Source organism: Phycodurus eques, chromosome 17, assembly GCF_024500275.1.
Source record: "Phycodurus eques isolate BA_2022a chromosome 17, UOR_Pequ_1.1, whole genome shotgun sequence".
NCBI lineage: Eukaryota > Metazoa > Chordata > Actinopteri > Syngnathiformes > Syngnathidae > Phycodurus > Phycodurus eques.
The window spans coordinates 2,032,418-2,054,340 of NC_084541.1; the positions used below are offsets into that span (position 1 = coordinate 2,032,418).

The 21,923-nt window shown below is 42.4% G+C and overlaps 1 protein-coding gene across 2 annotated transcripts in view; it reads left to right on the forward strand.

The window, feature by feature from the left end:
* The window catches only part of med13a (mediator complex subunit 13a), a 98,963-nt gene that overhangs the window by 38,921 nt on the left and 38,119 nt on the right, over positions 1-21,923 (forward strand). For both annotated transcript variants that reach the window (XM_061702075.1, XM_061702076.1), the window contains exons 4-7: positions 15,276-15,421; positions 20,840-21,040; positions 21,139-21,333; positions 21,478-21,640. In XM_061702075.1, the coding sequence (XP_061558059.1) occupies positions 15,276-15,421; positions 20,840-21,040; positions 21,139-21,333; positions 21,478-21,640 (705 nt within the window). The remainder of the gene's footprint in view (positions 1-15,275; positions 15,422-20,839; positions 21,041-21,138; positions 21,334-21,477; positions 21,641-21,923) is intronic.

Below are 21,923 nucleotides of genomic sequence, written 5' to 3' on the forward strand. Positions count from 1 at the left end.
GCAAGTCTTCCCTTTGCCCCCGGTGTTGGCAACCCACCAATATTTACCTCGATCAGGTGTTAGAGGAGCCTTTGGATTTCCTTGTTTTGTAATTGCAAGTGTTCATCTAACATCTCTCGTGTTGATTTTCTTTCATGACTGCAAGTTTCCAGCAGTCCCATTGGTGTGTACATGTGTCAGTATGTAATTGGTTTTGGAGCTGTTTTTTTGTGCTGTTGCCAGATCTCCCAGTCAGGTGACAAAGGGGCCACTCAGTAACATAATCTTTTTTTGTACACTGACACATGATCATCTTAGAAATGTTCTGAACTCTCTCTTTTTCTCTCCCCCCCCCCCCCCTACTGCAAGGGTGCCACTTATTTGCCACATGGTGATCTTATTCGGCATGAGATGCAATAATGGGCAAAATAATGCTAAGTACAACTATCTGCAGCATTTATGACTTGTCTGTTACATTGCACAGCGAATAGAGACTAGTGCCGGCCAAGAGGAAAAAACAAGTCCTTTCCTCTTTTCCTCTACTGTGGAACACTCTCTCTTTCTCTCTAACTCTCCATGTCTCTCTTTCACTCGTCATCTTCCCTCCACCCCCCTTATGCTGTCTCAGAACAGACTGGACAGGTTATAAATAGTGGTGCAACCACCCTGAATTTGACTTGCTGTGAGGGATGTTGTTCTGTTTCCTTTTATGCGTTTCAGCCCCACTGGAATTTTAATAGACACAACACCTTCTTTTGGTGTTTTTCTATTCTTGCCTTTATTATTTAGCTGCAAAAATATGTAGCATACCACTGTGATAGAGCTTTGACTCTATGTACCTTTCCCTAGTTTGGAAAGTAAAAATAGACTTAAGATTTGGGTTGGGCTGCTCAGTTGTCATCTGCTGATGGAGAACGCTGAAAAGACACCCGCCCCTCCCCGTTAATCATCCGAAGTCTCCAGTTGGTGGAGGCTGGAGCCAGCTGACAGTGTTCATAACCTCAACCCGAGCCCTCGGCCTGTGTTGAAACGCTTACATCATCCCCCACCCAGCACCAGCCTCCTTTATCTTGTAGTGTACTGTATGTGGTAAGTCGTTACACGTAAGCAGTAACTCCAGTTGTAGCCATTAAATATTATGGGGAAGTCTTTGCTCTGGTTGGCTCCCATTTAGAATGACACGAAACAGTCACTCCAATAACATGTGCTTACAAGTGAGTGTCTTTCTTTGTCTGGTGTGTAGTGTCTCCAAGTAGTGCAACCAGGTTGTTCCAGTGAAGCTGCGAGCGAGACTGGCTTTGGAAAACAGCAGGAGAGATAGAAAGAGAGGGAGAGCTGGAGAGAGGGAACGGACAAGGGAGAGCTCATCTTAGTTGTCATGGCAGCAGAGAAATGCACCCTGGGATCGCGTGTTTCCAAGGTGAAGAGAGATGCTTGCGCTCTATTGGCCAGAGTCGACTCGTCGACGTGTTCCTAATTGGCCGTGTTTCCGAAAACGAGTACAGTGGTACATCCAGTCATCTTTGATGTCTCAATTTTGATCAGGACAAAGGGATATCATTTTGTCTCCTCGATACGTGCCGTGTAATTAAAGTAGCAGCTACATGATGTTCTCCAGCAGCACTGCAATAATAAGAGTGTTAAATGTCAGCTGTGTTGCGTTTGAACAAATATGTTCCTTTCACCTTATCGAATCATGTTCTTGTGAATGAGAACATATATTTCAGTATACGACGCAAGTGTAACTGTTATGTTTCTGGGAACATTCTTTCGGCATTGTTGTGTCCGGTGTTGTGTGTGTGTGTGTGTGTATGCGTCCCAGTGCACTGTGCCAGGCGGAAGCGGCAAGCACCACTCCTGTTAAGTAGGACAGTGCGGGATAAAGGGCCACTGCCTCCAGTCTGGGGCTAAAGCGCTAAATTTATCCCCGTCGTGCTCCGAGCACAAGACAAACACACAGGGAGATGGGCATATAAGCACGTGTGTGTCAACAACCAGCATGCAGTCCACAACAGACGCCAACAAGCGCAAGGAGTTACATGCTTCGAAACAATCACATGTCGACGTCCAGGAAGGGATCAAATAGCTTTCCACGCAGATATTTCCTGTAATTGATTCGTCCTTCCAGCAACAGGACCATATGACTTGGTGCTCTGGATATCCAAGTATATATGGCTCGATTGAAAAGTGATTGCGTTTTGTACTACGGTCCTGTAAAATGCACTCTTTAAAGGCAAACTTGATTGTTCAGAGAAATTTGCCATGTAGACATGAGACCCATCACATTTATTTGGGTGGTCTTGATAATATTCGTTCCACAATTTTATTGAGACAGAAAAAAAAAAATGTCCCCATGTTTGCACCACTTCCCATCGCAATGACTTGAAAATGTTGAATATTTTTTTTGTATGCTGTGAAAAAATGTTTGATCAAGGAAAAGCCTTATGAACCGGATCAAATGACATGGACTAGTTACTTAAATTATGCAGTATTATTAATATACATAATGAACACTGTGTTTTTAAGAAGAATAATATTTTTGATAATTTTCATCTCTTAGTAGGCGACCAGTTCAGGGTGTACCCTGCCTCTCACCCAGAGTTAGCTGGGATTGGTTCCAATACGCCCGCAACCCGAGTGAGGGTAAGCGGTACGGAAAATGGATAATATCTGCAATTTCCATCTTATTAATACCCCATTTTCTGTACTAGCGAGTATTTACTGAACTCACCTTTTTTTTTTTTTTTTTTTTTTTGCTGCATTCACTTGTAATAAATAATTGTCAACCTTGACAATTCATCAAATCATGTATATGTTTCGATATAAAATGTAAATACATGAAGACATCTGTGGGGAATAAGGTTTTATTTATTTTTTCATTACACCTATTGTTGTTGCTCGTATTGTTGTTAGCAGTACGAGGGCGGTTAACAAGGACCCATTTGAGCATGTCCTCTTCTTCCCTCGAATGCACGGCTTCACTGTCGCCACACTATTTTTGTCATGGATGTAAGGACTGAGTCACGGAAGGACTTACAATACTTAAATATTATTGACAGTGAAAAGTGAGAGCTTTCAACTTCGTCCGGAGTCCCAACCGCTTGTGTGAGCTGGTTTAACGCGCGGCACCGCCAATCAACCCACAGCTTTGCTCGTTAAACAGCTGCGTAAAGTTGTCGCCGGGAACAACAAAAGTTTTCTCGCTCTCTGCATCAAAATTCCGATGGAGGGGAGCGTGCGAGCGTGCGTGCGTGCGCGTAAACATGAGCGAGTGGAGGTTCGATGTCGGGTTTAGGGGAAACAGACAGTACTCATTTTATTTGCATTATAGAGTTGTTGATAGCTTTTCCTGATTCCGTGGCCCAACCACACACACACACACACACACTGTTGCCTTCATGGACCCCCCACAATCGGAAACCACAGAACGTGAACAATATGCTGGGTTGCTGCAGTCTGTCTGTCTGTATCTATCTGTCCGTCCGTCCAAGAGTCTTTAGAGAAGTGTACTTGAGGACTTCACAACGCTCTTGTGTCTTTATCCATCTTGTCTTGTCGTTTAGTTTCTTTCTTGCTCTTCTATTTTGTTCTGTTCTCACACTATTCATTATAATATTCAGGAATAATGTTTCTATTCCTCTTCTCCACCAGTCCCCAGTATCTTTTCTTCATATTACTAGTAATTTTTGGGACATTATACACAGGGCACCCTAGGCAACAATACATTCATTTCGGAATATGTTGATTTTCATTTTGCAAACACATTGACGAGTGAGTTGTTTGAAAATGTTAAGATGCTTAATTACAAAAAAAGATTTGTTCCACATAAAGTGAGGTCATTTTCAGCAATTGTGAAAGCGGCTCCCCAGTCTGTGTGCATGCATGTTTGTCTCTTTTGAGGTGTGACGGGAGTGTTTGGGATTCTGCCGTGCTGTCAGAGGTGTGTTGGCATTACCTCCATTTCTGTATCTATGTGCAGGTATGATATTCTGCAAGAGGAATGGATTCCTCTTCTTTCCATAGACCTCTCTGCCTTCCAGCTTGAATCTGACATGTGTAAAAGAGGCTCTCCCGCATTTTTGGCTGAGGGAAATCAATTCCAAGTCATCAAGATTTGTGTGTGTGTGCTAAAACCTGCTGGCCTTAAGAGTTTTAGCTTATTGTTTTCTCCAGCAACCGCTCTCTTGGGTAAACAGTTTGTAGAGGCAGAAGCAGGCACGTCTCTCGTGGCTTTCTGTGTTTGTGCTATGTTGGCAGCACAGTGTTTTCCCAGTGGTCAGGTGGCTCGACAGTTGGGGAGGTTATATCATCTTGGACAGGTGCCCCCATTAAGCCTGCATATTGTTTTGTCTTGGTACACGCAAGCCTTATTAGTATTGAATATTAAAGGGCAGTTTTTGCATTGTGTTGCAGCAATTCCAAGCGTAGATTTAAGATGCGAGCGGCAGATGAATGTGGTCAGGTGCAGGAAATCGGAGCATCGTGATCAGCGTTATTTGCAAATATACATTTCTGCCAGCAAGGGGTGCCTCTGAAGCTCGAAACAGGATCTTCATTACTCCTAAACTCTATGGCATTGTTAGAGTTTCATGTTTTTGCAATTTCTCCGAATTTGCTGCCCTGCTCTGCCCCCATCCTGGAAATATTGCTCACAATTTGCCGTCAGCCAGCCGTCCATCGTGCGTGGTTCAAATTTGATAGCAATCAGTCTGACTCTTTTTGACAAGTTTGAACGACCCATGTCTTTTCATGTCATGATTTTTTTTTTTTTTTTTTGTGAGTGCGCACATGACAGACATGGCTAGCAAATTTAAATGATGCTAAGTGAAACTGGCTTTGACTGGCTTTGTGGGCTAACATGTTGTGGGAAAGCCCTCAAATTGTGATTCATTTGACCCAAGAATAATCATGACACAGAAACATCAATTTCAAAAGGGCTAATAAATAGCTGTAGGTTTTGTAGTTTTGACTCTTTTTCACCAGTTTCTTGTCTACAGTTTAATTGGTCCTGATTCTATCTGTTCGATGCTTTAGCTGCAGAAACGATTTGTAACCACGCTGTGCCAGAACCTGTACCATCACCACACCACACAATTGGTGGAAATAATATTTCTCTGCCTCAGATGTGATATCGAGCCAAATGACAGCCATCCATGAAGACGTCAGGTGACAGCTGTGTGTTCTAATGCAAAATGTCAAGAGATGGACGCCTGGCTCTTTCCAGTGCAAGTGGCACGTGGAGTTGTTGTCGTGTGGAAGTGGTCTTCATCTCAGCGGAAGCGCACCGCACTTAGCTGCGGACACACCAAGCCCAACAAACATTTCAGGAATGTCACAGCTCTGCAGTCTTCTTGTTTTTTTCCCCTCCCATCTTTTAATGCCCCCCTCCCCCCATTGTCCGTCGCCACAAGAGGCTCTCTTGACTTTTATTCACTTGACAAGTTTCACATTGCCCTAGCAAATGGAATCTGCTCACAATGTTAAGACATTTATAGCAAACAGATGACACTACCAATACTGTAACAATACTGATTAAAGCTCCCCTTGAGGATTGTCTAAATGCTTCACATTAGCAAACAAAAATCATATCACACTGGGACACAAAAGTGTTTGGTTTCAGCATCTAAAGAATACGAGCAAGTAGTGCCTCAAATGGTAAAGAAAGCACTACGAAGATGGAGGTTAGGGAAGATGCTACTCATTTGGCAGTAAAGCAGTGATCCCACGAGACAGAAAATATAAAGAGTTTTCATTTATAGCAGCTTCGACAGGGGCTTGTTGGATTAGGACGCTCCGTTGCTTCAGGTTTACATGAACAAATGCTTATGTTGCAACACCGCACCGCAAATGCACCCACTGGGAGGCTTTTAGACTAAAAAGAGTCACACGTTATTTCTCACAGAAGTACTTTTATTCAGCAATTAGTTTTTAAAAACAAATCTCATTGTATGTGATGGGGCCTTAACAGATGCCTACAAAATAAATTTAGTACCGTATTTTTCGGACTATAAGTCGCAGTTTTTTTTCATAGTTTGGCCGGGGGTGCGATTTATACTCCGGAGTGACGTATATGTGAAATGATTAACACATTATTATATAATTTCAGATGTTATTTTCACACCGACAACCGCAAGAGGGCGCTCTAGGCCTGACGAAAGCGACGTAGAAGAGGAAGCGGCTGCATGGTCTACCTGCGGAGTTGGGTTTCATTGGATTTAGTGATTTGGAGTGACACTGATGGCTTGGTAAACTTGGTAGCATGCTCTTTATGCTATAGTCACCTGAATAATGTTCATATGTTACGTTAACATACCAGGCACGTTCTCAGTTCGTTGTTTTTTGCGGCATGTAACGTTAGCTGAATGTGTTACGTTAGCATACCGTACACCGATTCAGCCTGTTGTTCGCTATTCTATTTTTTATTTTAAATTGCCTTTCAAGATGAAATGTTTGTTCTTGGTGTTGGATTTTGTCGAATACATTTCCCCCCCCCCCCCCCCAAAAAATTCGACTTATATTCCAGTGCGACTTTTTTCCTTCTTTATTCTGCATTTTCTGTCTGGTTCGACTTCTACTCCGTACCGATTTATAGTCCGGAATATACGGTAGTTAGACAGTTATTTAAGCAGCCTTCTATACTCTTGAGTGGGAACGCATTATTTTGCCAATGTTAATGATTGTATCATGCTATAGAACGTGCTGTGGGAAAGACTTTACGAATTGATTTATATGAAATTGGTTGTTGATTACTTGCATCTTAAAGCAATTTAAACAAAACAAAAAAACGCAAAGGGGCTGTTTACGGACTTAATTACACTGAGCAAAAATATGAACGCAGCGCCTGTTTTGGGAAATGTGCTGGCACTTATTGATCAGGAGTGTTGTAATCGATATCCGGTGTTTGTGTATCAATACTGTATCAAAAGTGGACATCTGAAATGTGAGTGATTTCGAACTGTTTTGTGGGATTGCTGCCCAGATTTCAGATCATCAAATAAGACATCAAAAGGCCTTTTCTCAGGACTGGGAAGCAACTGACAGGAAAATGCATGTACCTTTTTTGTATGAACAGAAGCTATTTTCACTTTGGTTGGTCATCTGCCATACAGAAGCCTGTCCATGTGACAATGATGGTGGCTGTCAGCCTGATTCATTCAGTCTCTCTGATGTCTTGCTGCCGCCACACGACTCTGCTGGCCTTTGGCACCTCATTTCCATGACTTGTCAGCTGACAGCAAATGTACCCACCTTCCCATCTTTTTGCACTTCTCCAAATACATACTTGAGTATCATATTCTATTCTTGCTGGGCCGAGGGCCGCTGTGACCGTTTGTGTTTGAGACTGTGAATTTAGGAGTTGACTGTGGGTATGGCCATAATAAATCGGCATATCGATTTTAGATTGCATCTTATCATTTTAACGTTCATATAAAAAAGATTAGGGGCTTTATATAAAGGGGCTTTATATACCGCCGTGTGCATGGTGGATGCAATGTCTCTGCATGAGAAGCCACTCTGAAATCACTGAAACATTAGCACAAACCTTAGGAAGTTCCTTTAGAGTTCTCAAATGCGTTCATGGGACACCTGAGACACGCAAAGTATCATTTGATGACTTATCTTTATGAGATATAGACAAGGAAAATGTTGAGAAGGCCACTGCAACGAGACAGCTATATCCATCATTCTCCTTCTGGCTCTACATAACTTGAGGTTTTGAATGCGACATCAGGCAAAGAAAACTTAGCAAGTCAGGAAAATGTTTACAATTTACAGATTTCTTCAACATTTATTGAGTGTAAAGGCAGAAAATCATATCAACAAGATGTGTGTCAAGTCAATCATTATCATGCATTTTCTTGATAACTTTACAAACCTTTGTAGACACTTGTAACAATAATTCAGCTGCTCATTACATACATTAATTTCTTGAGTTGATAGTTTGTTTTTTTGCTGAAATGTGTATGTTTGTGCTTCCCCTACTTTCCCCCCCACGGTTCACCATGATTTTGCTGTGTCATAGTATATTCTGCATACATACACTCCCCTCCCAAAAGTATTGGAACGGCAAGGTCAAGTCCTTTGTTTTTGTTGCATACTGAAGACGTTTGGGTTTCAGATCAAAAGTGAATATGAGACAATAGTTCAGAATTCCAGCTTTTATTTCATGGTATTTGCATCTAGATGTGTTACACAACTCACATACATGCAAATCAGTTGCCTTTCTGCAAATTTGTCATTTTGAACTCAAAATAGGCCATTTATGTGAATCGTACAGATCCGTTGAGTTTTTCAGTTGGGGCGTCGCTGTCGTCCGAGGCCGTTTCGTACTCCTTGAACGCTGGCAGGTATATCCATTCCACACATCCACAATCCGCACACAAATGTAATTGTGACTATTACTCCGCGGCGGACTAATACGCGCGTGCATTGGCTGGAGGTTCCGCCTGTGCGCTTGGGTCCTGCTTTGGTTAAGTCACAGGAGTTGACGGGACCAGAAAAAACACTTCCTCCACTTCTACTGTTAAGAAGTAACGATACTTTTACTCCGTTACAATGATACAATCGGCAAATTATATTATTGCTTTTTATCTGATCAATTATTGCTTATTTATAATTATTATATTATATTTTTGTGCTCTAGACTACGACTTCCGCATTGGTCGCTGTTTGCTCCAATCCAATCTCAGCGCGAGTGACGTTTAAGTTTAGTTAACCAATCAAACGACACAAGAAAGTCACATGACCTCGCATAGAGTCTTCCATTGGGCTTCCTGGGCATAGGTATTAACACTAGATAAGCCAGCCTCGCTGATCGTTCGGCCTACGTGGTGGCCATGTTGAGAAGGTCGTCGTTACCATGAAGGCAACGGCGCGCTACTTGTGTTTACATTTAGACGAACTAAAAACAACAACTGTCATTTATTGCAGCATTCGTCTGGCACTGTCTACCCAAACGTGGATATTTCATCTCACTTATAACTTGAGAAAACACCGTGCAGTGATTTGCAAATGTTTTTTTGTAGTTTTGAGTGTGCACGCGCGCGCACACACACACACACACACACACACACACACATACACAGCAACATCAGAATTTGCACATTCTCATTTTATTTTGTAATTTATTTATTTATGTTCATGCTGTGGTTAAAAAAAAAATCAGAAGTTAGTCACTATTTACTCAGTACTTGAGTAATTATTTCACTGTGTACCTTTTACTCTTAATCCATTGATTTGTTTTTTGGAGGACTACTTTTTACATTTACTTGAGTCACATTATTGTCAAGTAAGAGTATTCTGACTTGTGTAGTGTATATGAGGGTTAAATAAAAATATAATGAATTTGGAAAAAGATTAAGGTGGAAGCGACGCCTGCGTTACTTCCGGTTTAGCGTGATTTCAAGTTCCAGCGTTATAAGTCAAGCTATTTTGTCTCGTAAAGGGGCACCGCGTCACTGTTTATATGTATAAGATTTAGAGAAAGTGACAAGAAACCTTTTTATCAGTCTCGTAATCTGAAGCTTGTTATTACATTTTATTAAATTTTCAGTCCAAGACAACCGAGGTTCATTGTTAAGCTCAACCCACAAAAAACACAATCAAGAGTGGAATTTTATAGAATATTTAAGGGATCTAGAGGGAAACGCACAAAGGGGTTTAACTAAAGAAAGAAAGTGTAACTAATAATGGTGAAAGAAAGAAAATAGGCTGTACGAAAAGGGAAATGGAACATCGTGTGTTGGACTATAGTTGAAAACGTGAGCGTTTAATGCGTCCGTTCCGGACGAGAGGGAGAGAGGACAAAGTTACGATTTGGTGTGAAGCTAGTAATTTCCCCCAAATGATTAGGCACTAATATTGTACAGTTTGGCAAACACGGGCGTGTTACTCACGAACGTAGATCAGCTGGTAGATGGGGTGGTTTGGGTCTTGTCTCGGGAAGCACGGAGACAGGTTTGGTCGAATGAGAAAATTGAAACAAAAACAAAAAGCAGAAGAAGAAAAATTGTTGTTCGTCACGCCTCGTTGGGAGCATATGACCGTCTCTCTTCCTGCCTTTTCAGGGGACTCGCTAGCAATTTCAGAGCCATCACGCTTGGCTGGAAGCGTACCTGGTACTTTAGTAGCAGCTGCTCCGATCGCCTAGCGGTGGCCCACGGATGGGCTGGGAAGCCGAGTCTCCATCCCCAAGGCCCGCGGTTACCGAGCGGCGTGCCTGAACAAAGAAAGGAGAGAGGGAGGGGTGGCCGAGGCCAGCCCGTGGCTGGCGAGATTAGCCAGCCAGGACACCAAGAGAGAAAAAACACAAGAGAGAACGAGAAGGCGGGAGTCAGGAGTTAAATACCCCGGGGGCGTGTCGAAGACGACCGAGGACCAGACAAGACCACACCCATCAGCTTTGAATCTAGTCTACAATTTTGACCCATATAATGGCTTTAAAATCATGTATTAATATAAAATACCCTTAACTTTGTACCCTCTTTACTCATAGGTCAAGCATATCGGATGACTGTTTATACTTTAGTCTTGGCGAATCAACCGCTTCAACCCAATCGACCCAAATGTCTTCAGTATACAACAAAAACAGGAATTGACCTTGCCGTTGGAATACCTTTGGAGGGGACCGTATGTAAGTGTCTGCATACACAGATATTATAGCATTGCGCAGCAGGATGGAGCGGGATTACTTTTCTAAATCCCTTTGTGTGTCTGTAGGTGACATCGATGTGAGAAGACATGCCATGTTGATGTTGTTGTTTTGGTCCTCGCTTAGTCAAATGCTAACCACACACCTGTTGATGACATGTGACCCACCCTTTTGTCAGTAGTGAGTGCACTCAGCGGCTCAATATTGAATGTTGCTCGAGTGCACCTTTTAATACCTGCAGGCTTTAGTAGTCAGGAATTACACCATTGACACATTAAAATGATTTTATATTTGAACACCACAGGTAGTAATTTTATTGTTAATCATTTTAGCTGATTTCATGTGCGTCTGTTTATGCTAGCCAGGAATTTGAATGTGCGGATTGTGTTTGCACCTCTGCCTGAAGAGCCACAGATGGCAGCCCGCTCCCGCCAGCACTTTACGCACACAGATGCATGTGAACGTGTTGTGGAAGGTATTCTGTGCTGGTGAGAGGAAAGTCGTACACAGCATTTCTGTTGAGATCTGCAGAATACAATACATCCCATATTTCCATTGTTGTCTGGCTCTGTTTTCTTGCAGCCCTCAGTTGTTCTCCATCGTGTTTTATTTTCATGCACATGGTGTGTAGCACACCCGTTTTATTGTGTGACAACACATATATTAAGTGCATTTACAGGCTCATACTGTACAGAAATCGAGGCAAAAGGCCATTGACTTCATCCCTTTTTTAAAAACTTTCTCTAGGTGGTAATGGTTGCAAGACTTAAACAGCAGTCAAAAGAGCCAGGTGTAATTTACTGCTCTGACCGGAGCTGTCACATCACACCCCCTTAAACAAAGGTTCCATTTCTTGGCAATTTCACCAGCATATGGCCTAATTCCCCATGGTCCTTTCACAGCCCCAGCCCTCTACCTCTCCCCCGTACATCACTGAGACGAGCTGTAACTACCTGATGTTGAAAAGAGCAATTATTTTCCTGCCATTCCCACTTGGACCCTTGAATCCGAAGAAATGGTGTCATGAAACTATGCATTACCCCTCTGGAATCTGTTGACGAATTGTAGCGTTAGATGGTTTGTGTAAATGTAACAATCGGGGTTAAGCAGCTCTTTGTTAGAGGCCATCTTTGTTTATTTTCCATAAGATGGGGACGACTCTGTTTTGGTTGAAAACGTGCCCCAAGTGAGGGAAGTCGTGCTTTGCTATAAACGAGAATTGGACAGTTGAAAGGCAATGATTTGAATTTATGTTTTGACCTCCACCAATGGTCGTAAGCGTTGGGGAATCGTTGATAGAATAAGCTCATAGGATATACAGCTTCCTTCGAAGGTTGGCTTGACTGAGCATTATGGACTTGGTTAGGAGCCAAGCTATTTTGGAGGGAGCATGGAGTTGAGGCCCCGCTCCATTACATCAGGAATCACTTGAAGTCGTTTGGCCATCTGATAAGGATGGCAGCTCACTGCCATCCATTTTGAAGTATTCTAGTCAAACCAACTGGGAGGAAACCTCAGGGAAGATCTAGAACATACTTGAGGGGAAACGATAGCCCATTCTGCTTGGAATGCCTAGCTATTGTCTACACAAAGATATGTTCAAAATTTTTCGGCAAGGATTCAATTTATTGTAGTGCTAAAGGTAGATGGATTTTACTCACGCCTTACCATTGTTATTTGAATGGAACAATTACGCCAGCAGCGATGCCGCCATGGCGTATGTCTGAGAGTTTTAACAGCACAAGAGAAGAATACTTTCCTTAACAGTGGAAAACAGATTTCCATGTCGTCAATTGTGATTCACTGCATTCTGAGCTATTTGGGATCCCATTTGAGAGTATTTGTGTTCAGATGAAGGTTTGGGTGGGGGTATCAAATGGGATGGAATGAACCATTCAAACAAGGACAGAATGGCGTTTGTGGCGAAAACCGGTCTACCCTTAGCAGTACAATGAATTTAATCCTTGCCAAAATGTCTATTACAAAGCTTTATTTACGGAGTAAAAACAATCACCCTCGTTTGTATCCATTCCACTGGAAGGACGGGGTCTTTAGGAAAACGGTGGAAGCTAACTCATTTGAGCTACCCACCTATTGATGGAATTTTAAAGTATCCCTCATGTAGTTTACTCATTTTTCTAACAGTTAAAGCGCTCAAGTTTTTCTGCTCGTTCATTTTCCCGCTTTGGTTAGCAAAGCAGGAAGTTTACCAGAAACTAATTTGCAGATCACTGGCGAGATCAAAAGTACGGTACATCACGGAACTGGTGCACGCGGTCCACTAAAAGGGACCAAGGGTCGAAAGTTCGACTCTCACTGTGGACAAAAATATGGAAACAGCAGATAGCAATAATAGAAAATGGGACAGTCTATGGGGACTGCTTCCTGAGCATGTTCGAATGCACGGACATATGCATGTTCCTGACTGGAACCGACATCGAAACTTGGGCCAAAAATGATGTCTCCTTCAATAATGCCGGCACTGCTTAAGAGTAGATGAAACTGTAACTGACCAACTTCTGCCGCCAGGTAGAGCAACTACACTTCTGTTCTTTTGATTCATTACTCTATTGGAAAGTGTTCAGTCGGCTACATTGATGTCATCTATAACTAAACATTTCTCGTATTTTTTTTTTTTTTACAGTTCTTTGTACTTAATGCCGTGTGCTCTTTCAGCGGATTGAGTTGACGTAATAGTACTGCAGTCGAAGCGCGAGTCTGTAACTCACCATCAGCCTTGATTCCATCTATAGATAGTGATTGAATACCCAGAATGTAAATATTCTGCATGCACTAATGAGCATCTCTACGCTTTTCAGAAGAAAATGATTATAAGATTGAATACGAGTCTCCGCTGGCACCAGTTTAGGGCTTCTCTCTACTAAGTAGTCGGCGGTATTATCTTATTTGAAGTGCTCTCGCTCCATCTTCATTGCGTCGCCTGTCTATCTGCTCCTTAATCCTCTGCAGAGTAGGTGTGCGAGAGGGAGAGTCAAGAGGAGAAGACTGATATTCGCTTAATCAAATCCTCCAAGGAAGCAACCCTCCTTGATCCACTTCCAAGCGCACTGTGTTCACTTTCAGTTGGCCGTCCGTCCCTCGCGTTTTTTTCTCTTTCACTGCACGTATTTGTACGTCGGACAAGATGGGGTTTAAAGAAAGAGGAAAAGCATTCAGACAGCGGCCAGCATTTTCCACTGTTCCCGCTCTATTTCCAGCTGCCTCTCTCTTTTCCGATTCTTCTTGGTGTCACTTTTGTTGTGTGTGCTGTTGAGGTCACACTGGCACAGGCAGGCATTGTCGTAACCAGAGCCGCTGTGTATGAGAGAAAAAGTACCCTTGTTGCTGAGCTAATTGTCGAAAAAGACAGAGTTAACTGGGGATTGTCCTTTTGTTTGACAAATGACACACTCACTGCAACAATGGCAAATTTGAGTTTTATTTCAAGAATCCAACCACATTTCATATTTTATCTGCGTCACATTTCTGAAGTGAGTACTTGTATGCTGTGTTCCCTAAAATAGCCTCTACTTTTTTATGCAGTGGGGCAAAAAAATATTTAGTCAGCCACCAATTGTGCAAGTTCTCCCACGTCAAAAGATGAGAGGCCTGCAATTTTCATGAGAGGCCTGTAATTTTCATCATAGGTATAGCTCACCAATGAGAGACAAAATGAGAAAAAACAAAAATCAGAAAATCACATTGTCTGATTTTTAAAGAATTTATGAGCAAATTATGGTGGAAAACAAGTACTTGGTCAAGAACAAAAGTTCATCTCAATACTTTGTTATGGACCCTTTGTTGGCAATGACGGAGGTCAAACGTTTTCTTCTGTAAGTCTTCACAAGGTTGGTTGCATTAAATATTTGGGAGTTTTGCATTAAAGCTGCTCACTCGCGTGTTCTTCATCCATTATGTTCTGGCGAGCTACGCGACTTCAGATTAGTTTGACGTAGTCTGCCTCTGTCCAGCATGCTGAATTTTGTGCTGCTTTTCGATTTAATAGTCATTTTTGTTTCAAAACGACAGCTACACTCTGCATATGTTGGACTATGTTAGCTGCTTTATCACTCACCGGCCTGGTCTCAAAAGCCTAAATTTGTGCAGTATTTCTACACAAAAATTGTGCTTGACGTTGCAAAGGTTTTTCTCCCACCGGAGGTAGGTGAAAGTATCTATTTTAAATTGTTGTTGTTTTTCCATTGGTTGATATTCTTAGTTGATTCTTGTCCCCCCTCCTGATGAAAAAGCTACCCCCCCCCCCCCCCAAGATGGAGGGGATGCTTTGTTACTATAGTACTGTAGGGATGTAAGTAGATCCAAACCAAATTCGTGACAGATGCATGAGGATGAGGACCAAAGGATGAACATACTGGTTGCTTACGGTTGCTTACTCTTTGCTTTCCGCCTCTGCACCTTTTCTTTTTAATCAAATGCCTTGCATTTTGCACACAATAAGTGGATAGAGATTTCATTTTGCTTTCGGCCTAAAGTATTTTTTTTTCATTCAAATTTCATGTTTTTGTACCAATCTGTGATCATGCCGATTTCTCTGCACCCCTTTTCCGCTTCTGTCATGTATGTGTCATTCATTGCACTTCAACGATGCATGCCAAAAGACAAATTTTTATTGTCTCCCTTACAGCGAGCACCTATCTTGCGCCTTCACGTTCTTCTTGCACGGCGAGAGCAACGTATGTACCAGTGTGGAGATCAACCAGCACCAGCCCGTCTACCATCTGACCGAGGAGCATCTCAGTCTGGCTCAGCAGGCATCAAGCCCCTTCCAAGGTGGGTAAACACGAGGGTTACAGTATAGAAAAACCCCTCTTGTACGTCATTGTTGCAGACATTGTATGCATACATTGTCAAAATCTGATAAAGAGTGTTATCCTCCTCTATCAATTTGTTTGTTCCAAAAGTGGAATAGTGAAGATTGATTCATGAATAATATGCTCGAAAAGATCTTTTTCTGCTTTTCGGCTATTTTTGCACACGCTGTACCTGCCTGTCATTTTTATTTTTTATTGTGATTATGATGATTTTATTGATTTCAAAGACACCATTTAGCACAAAATAACTTTAAGCCTCTGAGAAAAGCACACAACCTGTGGCCCCAAGGACACAAAAAGTGGAGTGTTGGAGAATAATGAAAGAACATGTGCCTTCAAAGCTGTCTCTAATGTAAATGTAAGCATTCAATGCTTCCCACCCATGACTGTAATATTTGATTGAGGGCTACTGCGTGCAATGTCTTAATGTACATGCAATTTTCTGTCATTCATTACAGATAGTCTTTTTTTTTTTTTTTTTTTTTTAATATAAAACCTCAGAGCCTATAATAGTATTCCATCATATCATATGCAATCACCAGGGAAACACTATGCAATCCCCAAAGCCGTCATCAGCGTGCAATTTGACACTCATAAAATGGTCATGATGTAAACGTGCACTCCTTCTTTGAAGGAAATGCTTTCCTTATGAACAATAGTGTCACAAAGTTACACTCATTCATCTTATATCGGTATTCAACATGAGGTCAGACTTTTGACAAGAAAGCATTTTCCTGCGCCCCACAGACCTCCGATAAAAATCCTGCAGCAGATTTGCAGTTGTAAGGATCTTGATATAAGCTAAACATGTCAGTTGTGTTATAGTCGACAGTTTAAAATCTGCAAAGGAATGAAGGCTGCCGCCCTTTGCATAGGTAATGTTTTTCTAACAACACTGCTGTAGCTTCTCATCAGTTACAAAAACGTGATCCAGACCTACCATCTTTATGCCGCCACGCCAGTGTAATAATGTTCTCCTCCTCCATCCAGGGCTGTAATTCATATAAAGCCAGCCCCTTCGGACAGAAGGTTACAATAACCGTTTGCTGCGAGGTTGCTTGTCTTTTTTATTTCAAGATATGGCATAGAGACTTGTGACATACGCTGTAATCACTTAGCAAACCTGGTAGCCTGACTCACCCAAAGGAATTCATTTAACATGATCATACATTCTTCTGTTAACATCGAGGAGATTGTTAATGATGTCATTTTATTAGATTACACTCAACGTTCTTGAAACAGACAGCTACTTCTTGAGGATTGATTGGGTTACCAGTAGGGCTGTTGCTATCAATCAATTATTCCACGGATTATTCTATCAATGAACCGAATAATCGGATAACACATTTTTGTTGTTGTTGTTGCGTTAATTCATTGTAAAAGCATTTCGTCCGATTACTGTTTATGAACCAAATATTGTTTAGTTGTTATTGTTTAATGGTGAAACAAAACCAGATAAACAACGACGACGCGTGCTACGCAGGACTGATGTTGGACTCAACTCTTGAGCACTGTTTAATGCGAAGGGCCACTAGTTTGATATCCACTTCTGAGGCTGCTTCGGGCTCAACTGCATGTCAGTTACAGGTTATTCATACTGTGGCTGCAAATAATGATTATTTTCATTATAGAATACAAATGTTTCCATGAATTGATAATGATTAATTTACTGGTTTGGTCCTTAGCATGCCAGAAAATAGGGGAACATTTGAATCATTGTTAGCTGAAGTAAAATCAGGCGATTGCAAATGATTTATTTTGATTAAACACAAAGATAATCAGTCTGCTTTCATGCAAGACTACATAAATCAGAGAATATTTACTGTTGAGGGGCTCAAATCAGTGGATTTTGACAATTTAAATAGCAGTTAAATAATGGCTCTAAACGATTAATCATCAAAATAGTTGCCAATTAATTTGATAATCGATCTGTTGTCGATGAAATTATTAATTGTTGCACCGCCACTTACCAGTTTGATACACTCTTCTCAAATAGCAAATTTGTTCAAATTACGTTTACAGTACTTATGTGTTGCTCTCTGTAGACACACGGATCATGCTACTAATTTCTCACAATAATTGTCAACAAAGATATGTATCTGTTAAAAAACAGATACATATCAGCATGCAAGTTTTTATTTCGATAAAAGTGTTTTTCAAACAGCATTCCTCGGAATCACAATGTGGCCCAGAGCGACTCATATGGTCCCTTTGGGGCGACCTGCTGCATGTGAGCACCATCTTGGTGACCCCTGACTTCAAGCATTCTAGCGAACTATAAATTGGAAACATCGGATATTAATTTATTGAGTGTGAATAATCTTGAACGAGAAACCTAATAAAAGTGTTTTTTTTTTTTTTTTTTTTTTAATATACGTAATCTCTTAACGGTTTCATCTTTTCCACTTTCTACAGTCTGTCATTTGCAGTTAAAGACCCGTTCAACAAACAAAATGTCGCAGTTTTACCACTGCCTGTGTAATTTGGAGCTTAACTCTACGCGTCTGTTATTATGTATTTATAATGGTTGCATACTGTGGGTTTATTCGACATCCAGCTGTCTTTCATGTGCTACTGTGCCTCTCCTCCAAGCTAACTAAGCGTTGTCAGGGAATAACTGATTTCCATCTACCTAGGTCCATCCATCCTCACCTCCTCCCCCTCTTTTGTCCCCTCACCTCTGCCAAGCTCAGTTTACTGTTCGACAAAGCAGATCTCTCCAAGATGTGACCCCATAAAAGGGCGCAGAGTGAATGGAATGAACTCTCAGCCCATTACGCTGATCTGAGAACATTTGACATGTCTTCAGGGAGCCAGAGATGCACTCAAAGAGGTGCAGAAGGGTAGGGGGAAAACAGGATGCTTTGAGGCAAACATGGTAAACCATCGCCTTCATTTTTGCTGAATTCCATCTCACTTCCATTTACTGGCCCCAAGTCTTGTGGCTGTATGTGGAGAAAACATTGTTGGATTCATCCATCCATCCATCCATTTTCTGAGCGGCTTCTCCTCACAAGGGTCGCGGGCGCGCCGGAGCCTATCCCAGCTATCATCGGGCAGGAGGCGGGGTCCACCCTGAACCGGTTGCCAGCCGATCGCAGGGCGCATATCAACAAACAACATTCGCACGCACATTCACACCAACGGGCAATTTAGAGTTGTCAATTAACCTACCACGCATGTTTTTGGGATGTGGGAGGAAACCCGAGTGCCCGGAGAAAACCCACGCATCCACGGGGAGAACATGCAAACTCCAGACAGGCGGGGGCGGGGATTGAACCCCGGTCCTCAGAACTGTGAGGCAGACGCTCTAACCAGTCGGTCACCGTGCCTCCTCGTTGTATTCAATTAAGGTTTAATATGATCAACCCCAGCTGCATTCTTTTGCAACAAAAATCTGACCTTGTGTTTCTTCAATGCTACGGGTCATATCCGGTGACTTTGGTGTCAGCTGGTGTGAAACGCTAAGCAAGCTGCAGGGCATTCCGGAAAGCGTGACGAGATGTTTTATGCATTACTATTCAGCAATTTTGACAGAACTACTATGAATATAGGTCAAATAATATTTGAAGAGGTCCAGTCCATGACCATCTCCACAAGTGGACGTCCAGGTCACGTTACGATGTCTTGTCATTGCGAGCTGTTGTATCCATGTGACTCACTTGACGTACTATGAATAACTTTTGACTCTTAAAACATTTCTTAAATGTATTCATCCATCTATTTTATATATTGCTTGTCCTCGCAGGTGAGCTGGAGCCTATCCCAGCTAAATTTAGACAAGAGGTGGGTTACACAGGCAGGGATCCACTTGTTTTTTAGGAGTTTCAGTTTGGTCTCCTCCCAACTTTCGTGTCTTGCACACACCCACTTGCTCCACTTGTGCTTTTCTGAATGAAATAATTGACTGGCTAAGTCATGTCATGTGCGAAGTGTTACCATGCTTGTGGTCGGTCTACATTTCCTGCTAACAGTACATATATTACTGTAATGACCAGAAAAGCAGGCCAGAATAAAAAAAATAAAAGGTAAATACAAGGAGCTAAATGATAAAAAAAAAAAAAAGATATAATTTACAGGTCTGGGTACCGTAGAAAGGTGTCTGGATCTGGTCTAGTAGCCTGATAATACTCAACGGTGCTCTTTCTCCCCTACCTTGTTACCTAACTTCCAAACCCAGCTGCCAGTCATCTTTCTGACTCACCTCGAGATGTTAGAATTGAATGTTATGCTTTTCGTTTTCTCCAATAATTTAAGTGTCAGATACAAGAAATGGAGCTCACACACCTGCAAGGGTTTCTCTCAGAAGCTGCCCGGAAATGTCTGTGTCAGAAGATTTGAAAGGACAACCCTCTTCCTTATCTTACGTTTTCTTCTCATCATATCTAGCCAGTTTTGGCATCCTTGAAGCGCTTCGATGGTCCAGTCACAGGATCAATACTTTGGGCCCGAGGCCATCTAGTCTCTAATGAAAAAGCAAAGTGGAGAAGGGCATTAACAAATGCTCACTCGCACACCCACCCACCCAGCCAGTAGAACCATTTATATAAGCCCTCGTCACAGACGACATATGATAGATGCAGAGAGTAGATTCACAATAAGCAGATATGGTGCGTGCGTGCGTGCGTGCATGCGTGTGTGCACGCACCTTGGTATTCATATGCTTTTCATGCGTATATGTATGCATTATGCATGTTAGTTTATAGTGGTATCTCCATTTGCTGATGGATGAAGGTCTGTTCTATAAGCAGACTGATGGGCTCTTTGTGACTCCATATGTCTGTGCGGTGAAGTGTGTTTGTCGAGGAATGGCCCTTTTATAAGCCTCTGTTTATGGCCTCTGAGAGACTGCCGCTTGCCAATAATTGGCGTCTGGATTGCTCTGCAAGTATTTGGCAAGTCCACTGGGACAGGCCGAGTCCAGCATTGCTATGGAAAGGTCACCATTCTCCCGAATAGGCCGTAGATGACAGAATGATGAGGAAACCAAAGCATACGGATGGGGAAAGAAAGGAAGCATAATGAGGATAAAAAGGATTAAATTGTAAGAGCAAAGTTCGGGCTGAACATAGGAAAGCGATGAAAAGGTATTAAGTTCAGGATAAGCAAGGGGAAGGGCAAACAAGACATTTAGAAAAAGAATAAGGGCAAAGTAGGATAAAGGATAGGAGTGTTTTGCAGATCAATGTTGAGTCAAGCTGGAAGCAAAGGCAACGAAGGGAAGAAATTTATGATGAGCGGAACGATAAAGGTGGAGCTGGGATGGGTTTTGGGAGATTGATGTTGGCTTGATGTGTTCACAGCCTCCCTGCTGCCCTTACTAGCTAACGGTGCCTTGTCTGTCCTTCTGTCCTCCGAAATGTTCCTGTCTTCGTAGTCATCCTGAGTCCTTTTGGGCTGAATGGAACTCTGACCGGCCAGTCGTTCAAGATGTCCGACCCACCCACCCAGAAGCTGATTGAGGACTGGAACCAGTTTTATCCCATCAGTCCTGGTGCTAAGGATGGTTTGTTCGAGGACAAGGTGGAAGACATGGATTGGGAAGATGATTCTCTGACCTCCGTAGAGGTCCTCGTTGGTCTGTTATTTATATCATGTTTTACTTCCTGTACTATTTGGTGTTCTCTTGAATCTTAGAAGAATCTGAGTGTAAAATGTGTGTGCATGTCCGTGTAGGTGGTGTGCGAATGGTGTACCCAGCCTGCCTCGTGCTGGTGCCCCAGTCTGACATCCCCGTTGTGGCCCCTGTGGGGCCCTCCCACTGTACTGCCGTCTGTTCGGGTGGTCCCCAAGTGCCTGCATCCCTGCGAGAGCCTGCCATGTCATCGGTGACCCTCACCCCTCCCACTTCGCCTGAGGAGGTGCAGACAGGTAGTAAAAAAAGAAAGGAAAACACTTGAAACACAAGAGACTTAACTTCACATTATTAATGGAATCATGTCTTTGAATTAATAACCTAAATCATTTCATCATGAGTCAAGTGGTTTATTTAGCGCTGGATCTTTGTCTTTGTAGTGGACTCTCACTCTGCCCAGAAGTGGTTCAAGATGCCTTCTTCGTGTGACACGTTCAGTGCGGACAGATCGGGCCACCATGGAGGCAAGATTCCACGCCGGCTTGCCCGTCAGGTTGTGGAGCGTGTCTGGCAGGAGTGTAATATCAACCGAGCCCAGAACAAGTAAGATTTTCCTTCCCTCTATTCAGCCCTGTCGCTCTTTTGATTTGCCTTTGAACTTTTGAAATTTGTCTTCCACGCTTTTAAGCGAGTGACAACTCAGAAGCTGGTTTTATATTCATTAAATGGAAACTATGTTTTGTGTTAAGTGACTGAATTAAAACATTAATTTCAGTGACACACAAGCTGAAGTCACTACAAGTGTATTACCACTGTTGCTGTCCAGAGTGCAGCATTGAGCCATCACCACTGAATACAAAGCGCAGTCATTAGTACGCAATCGGAG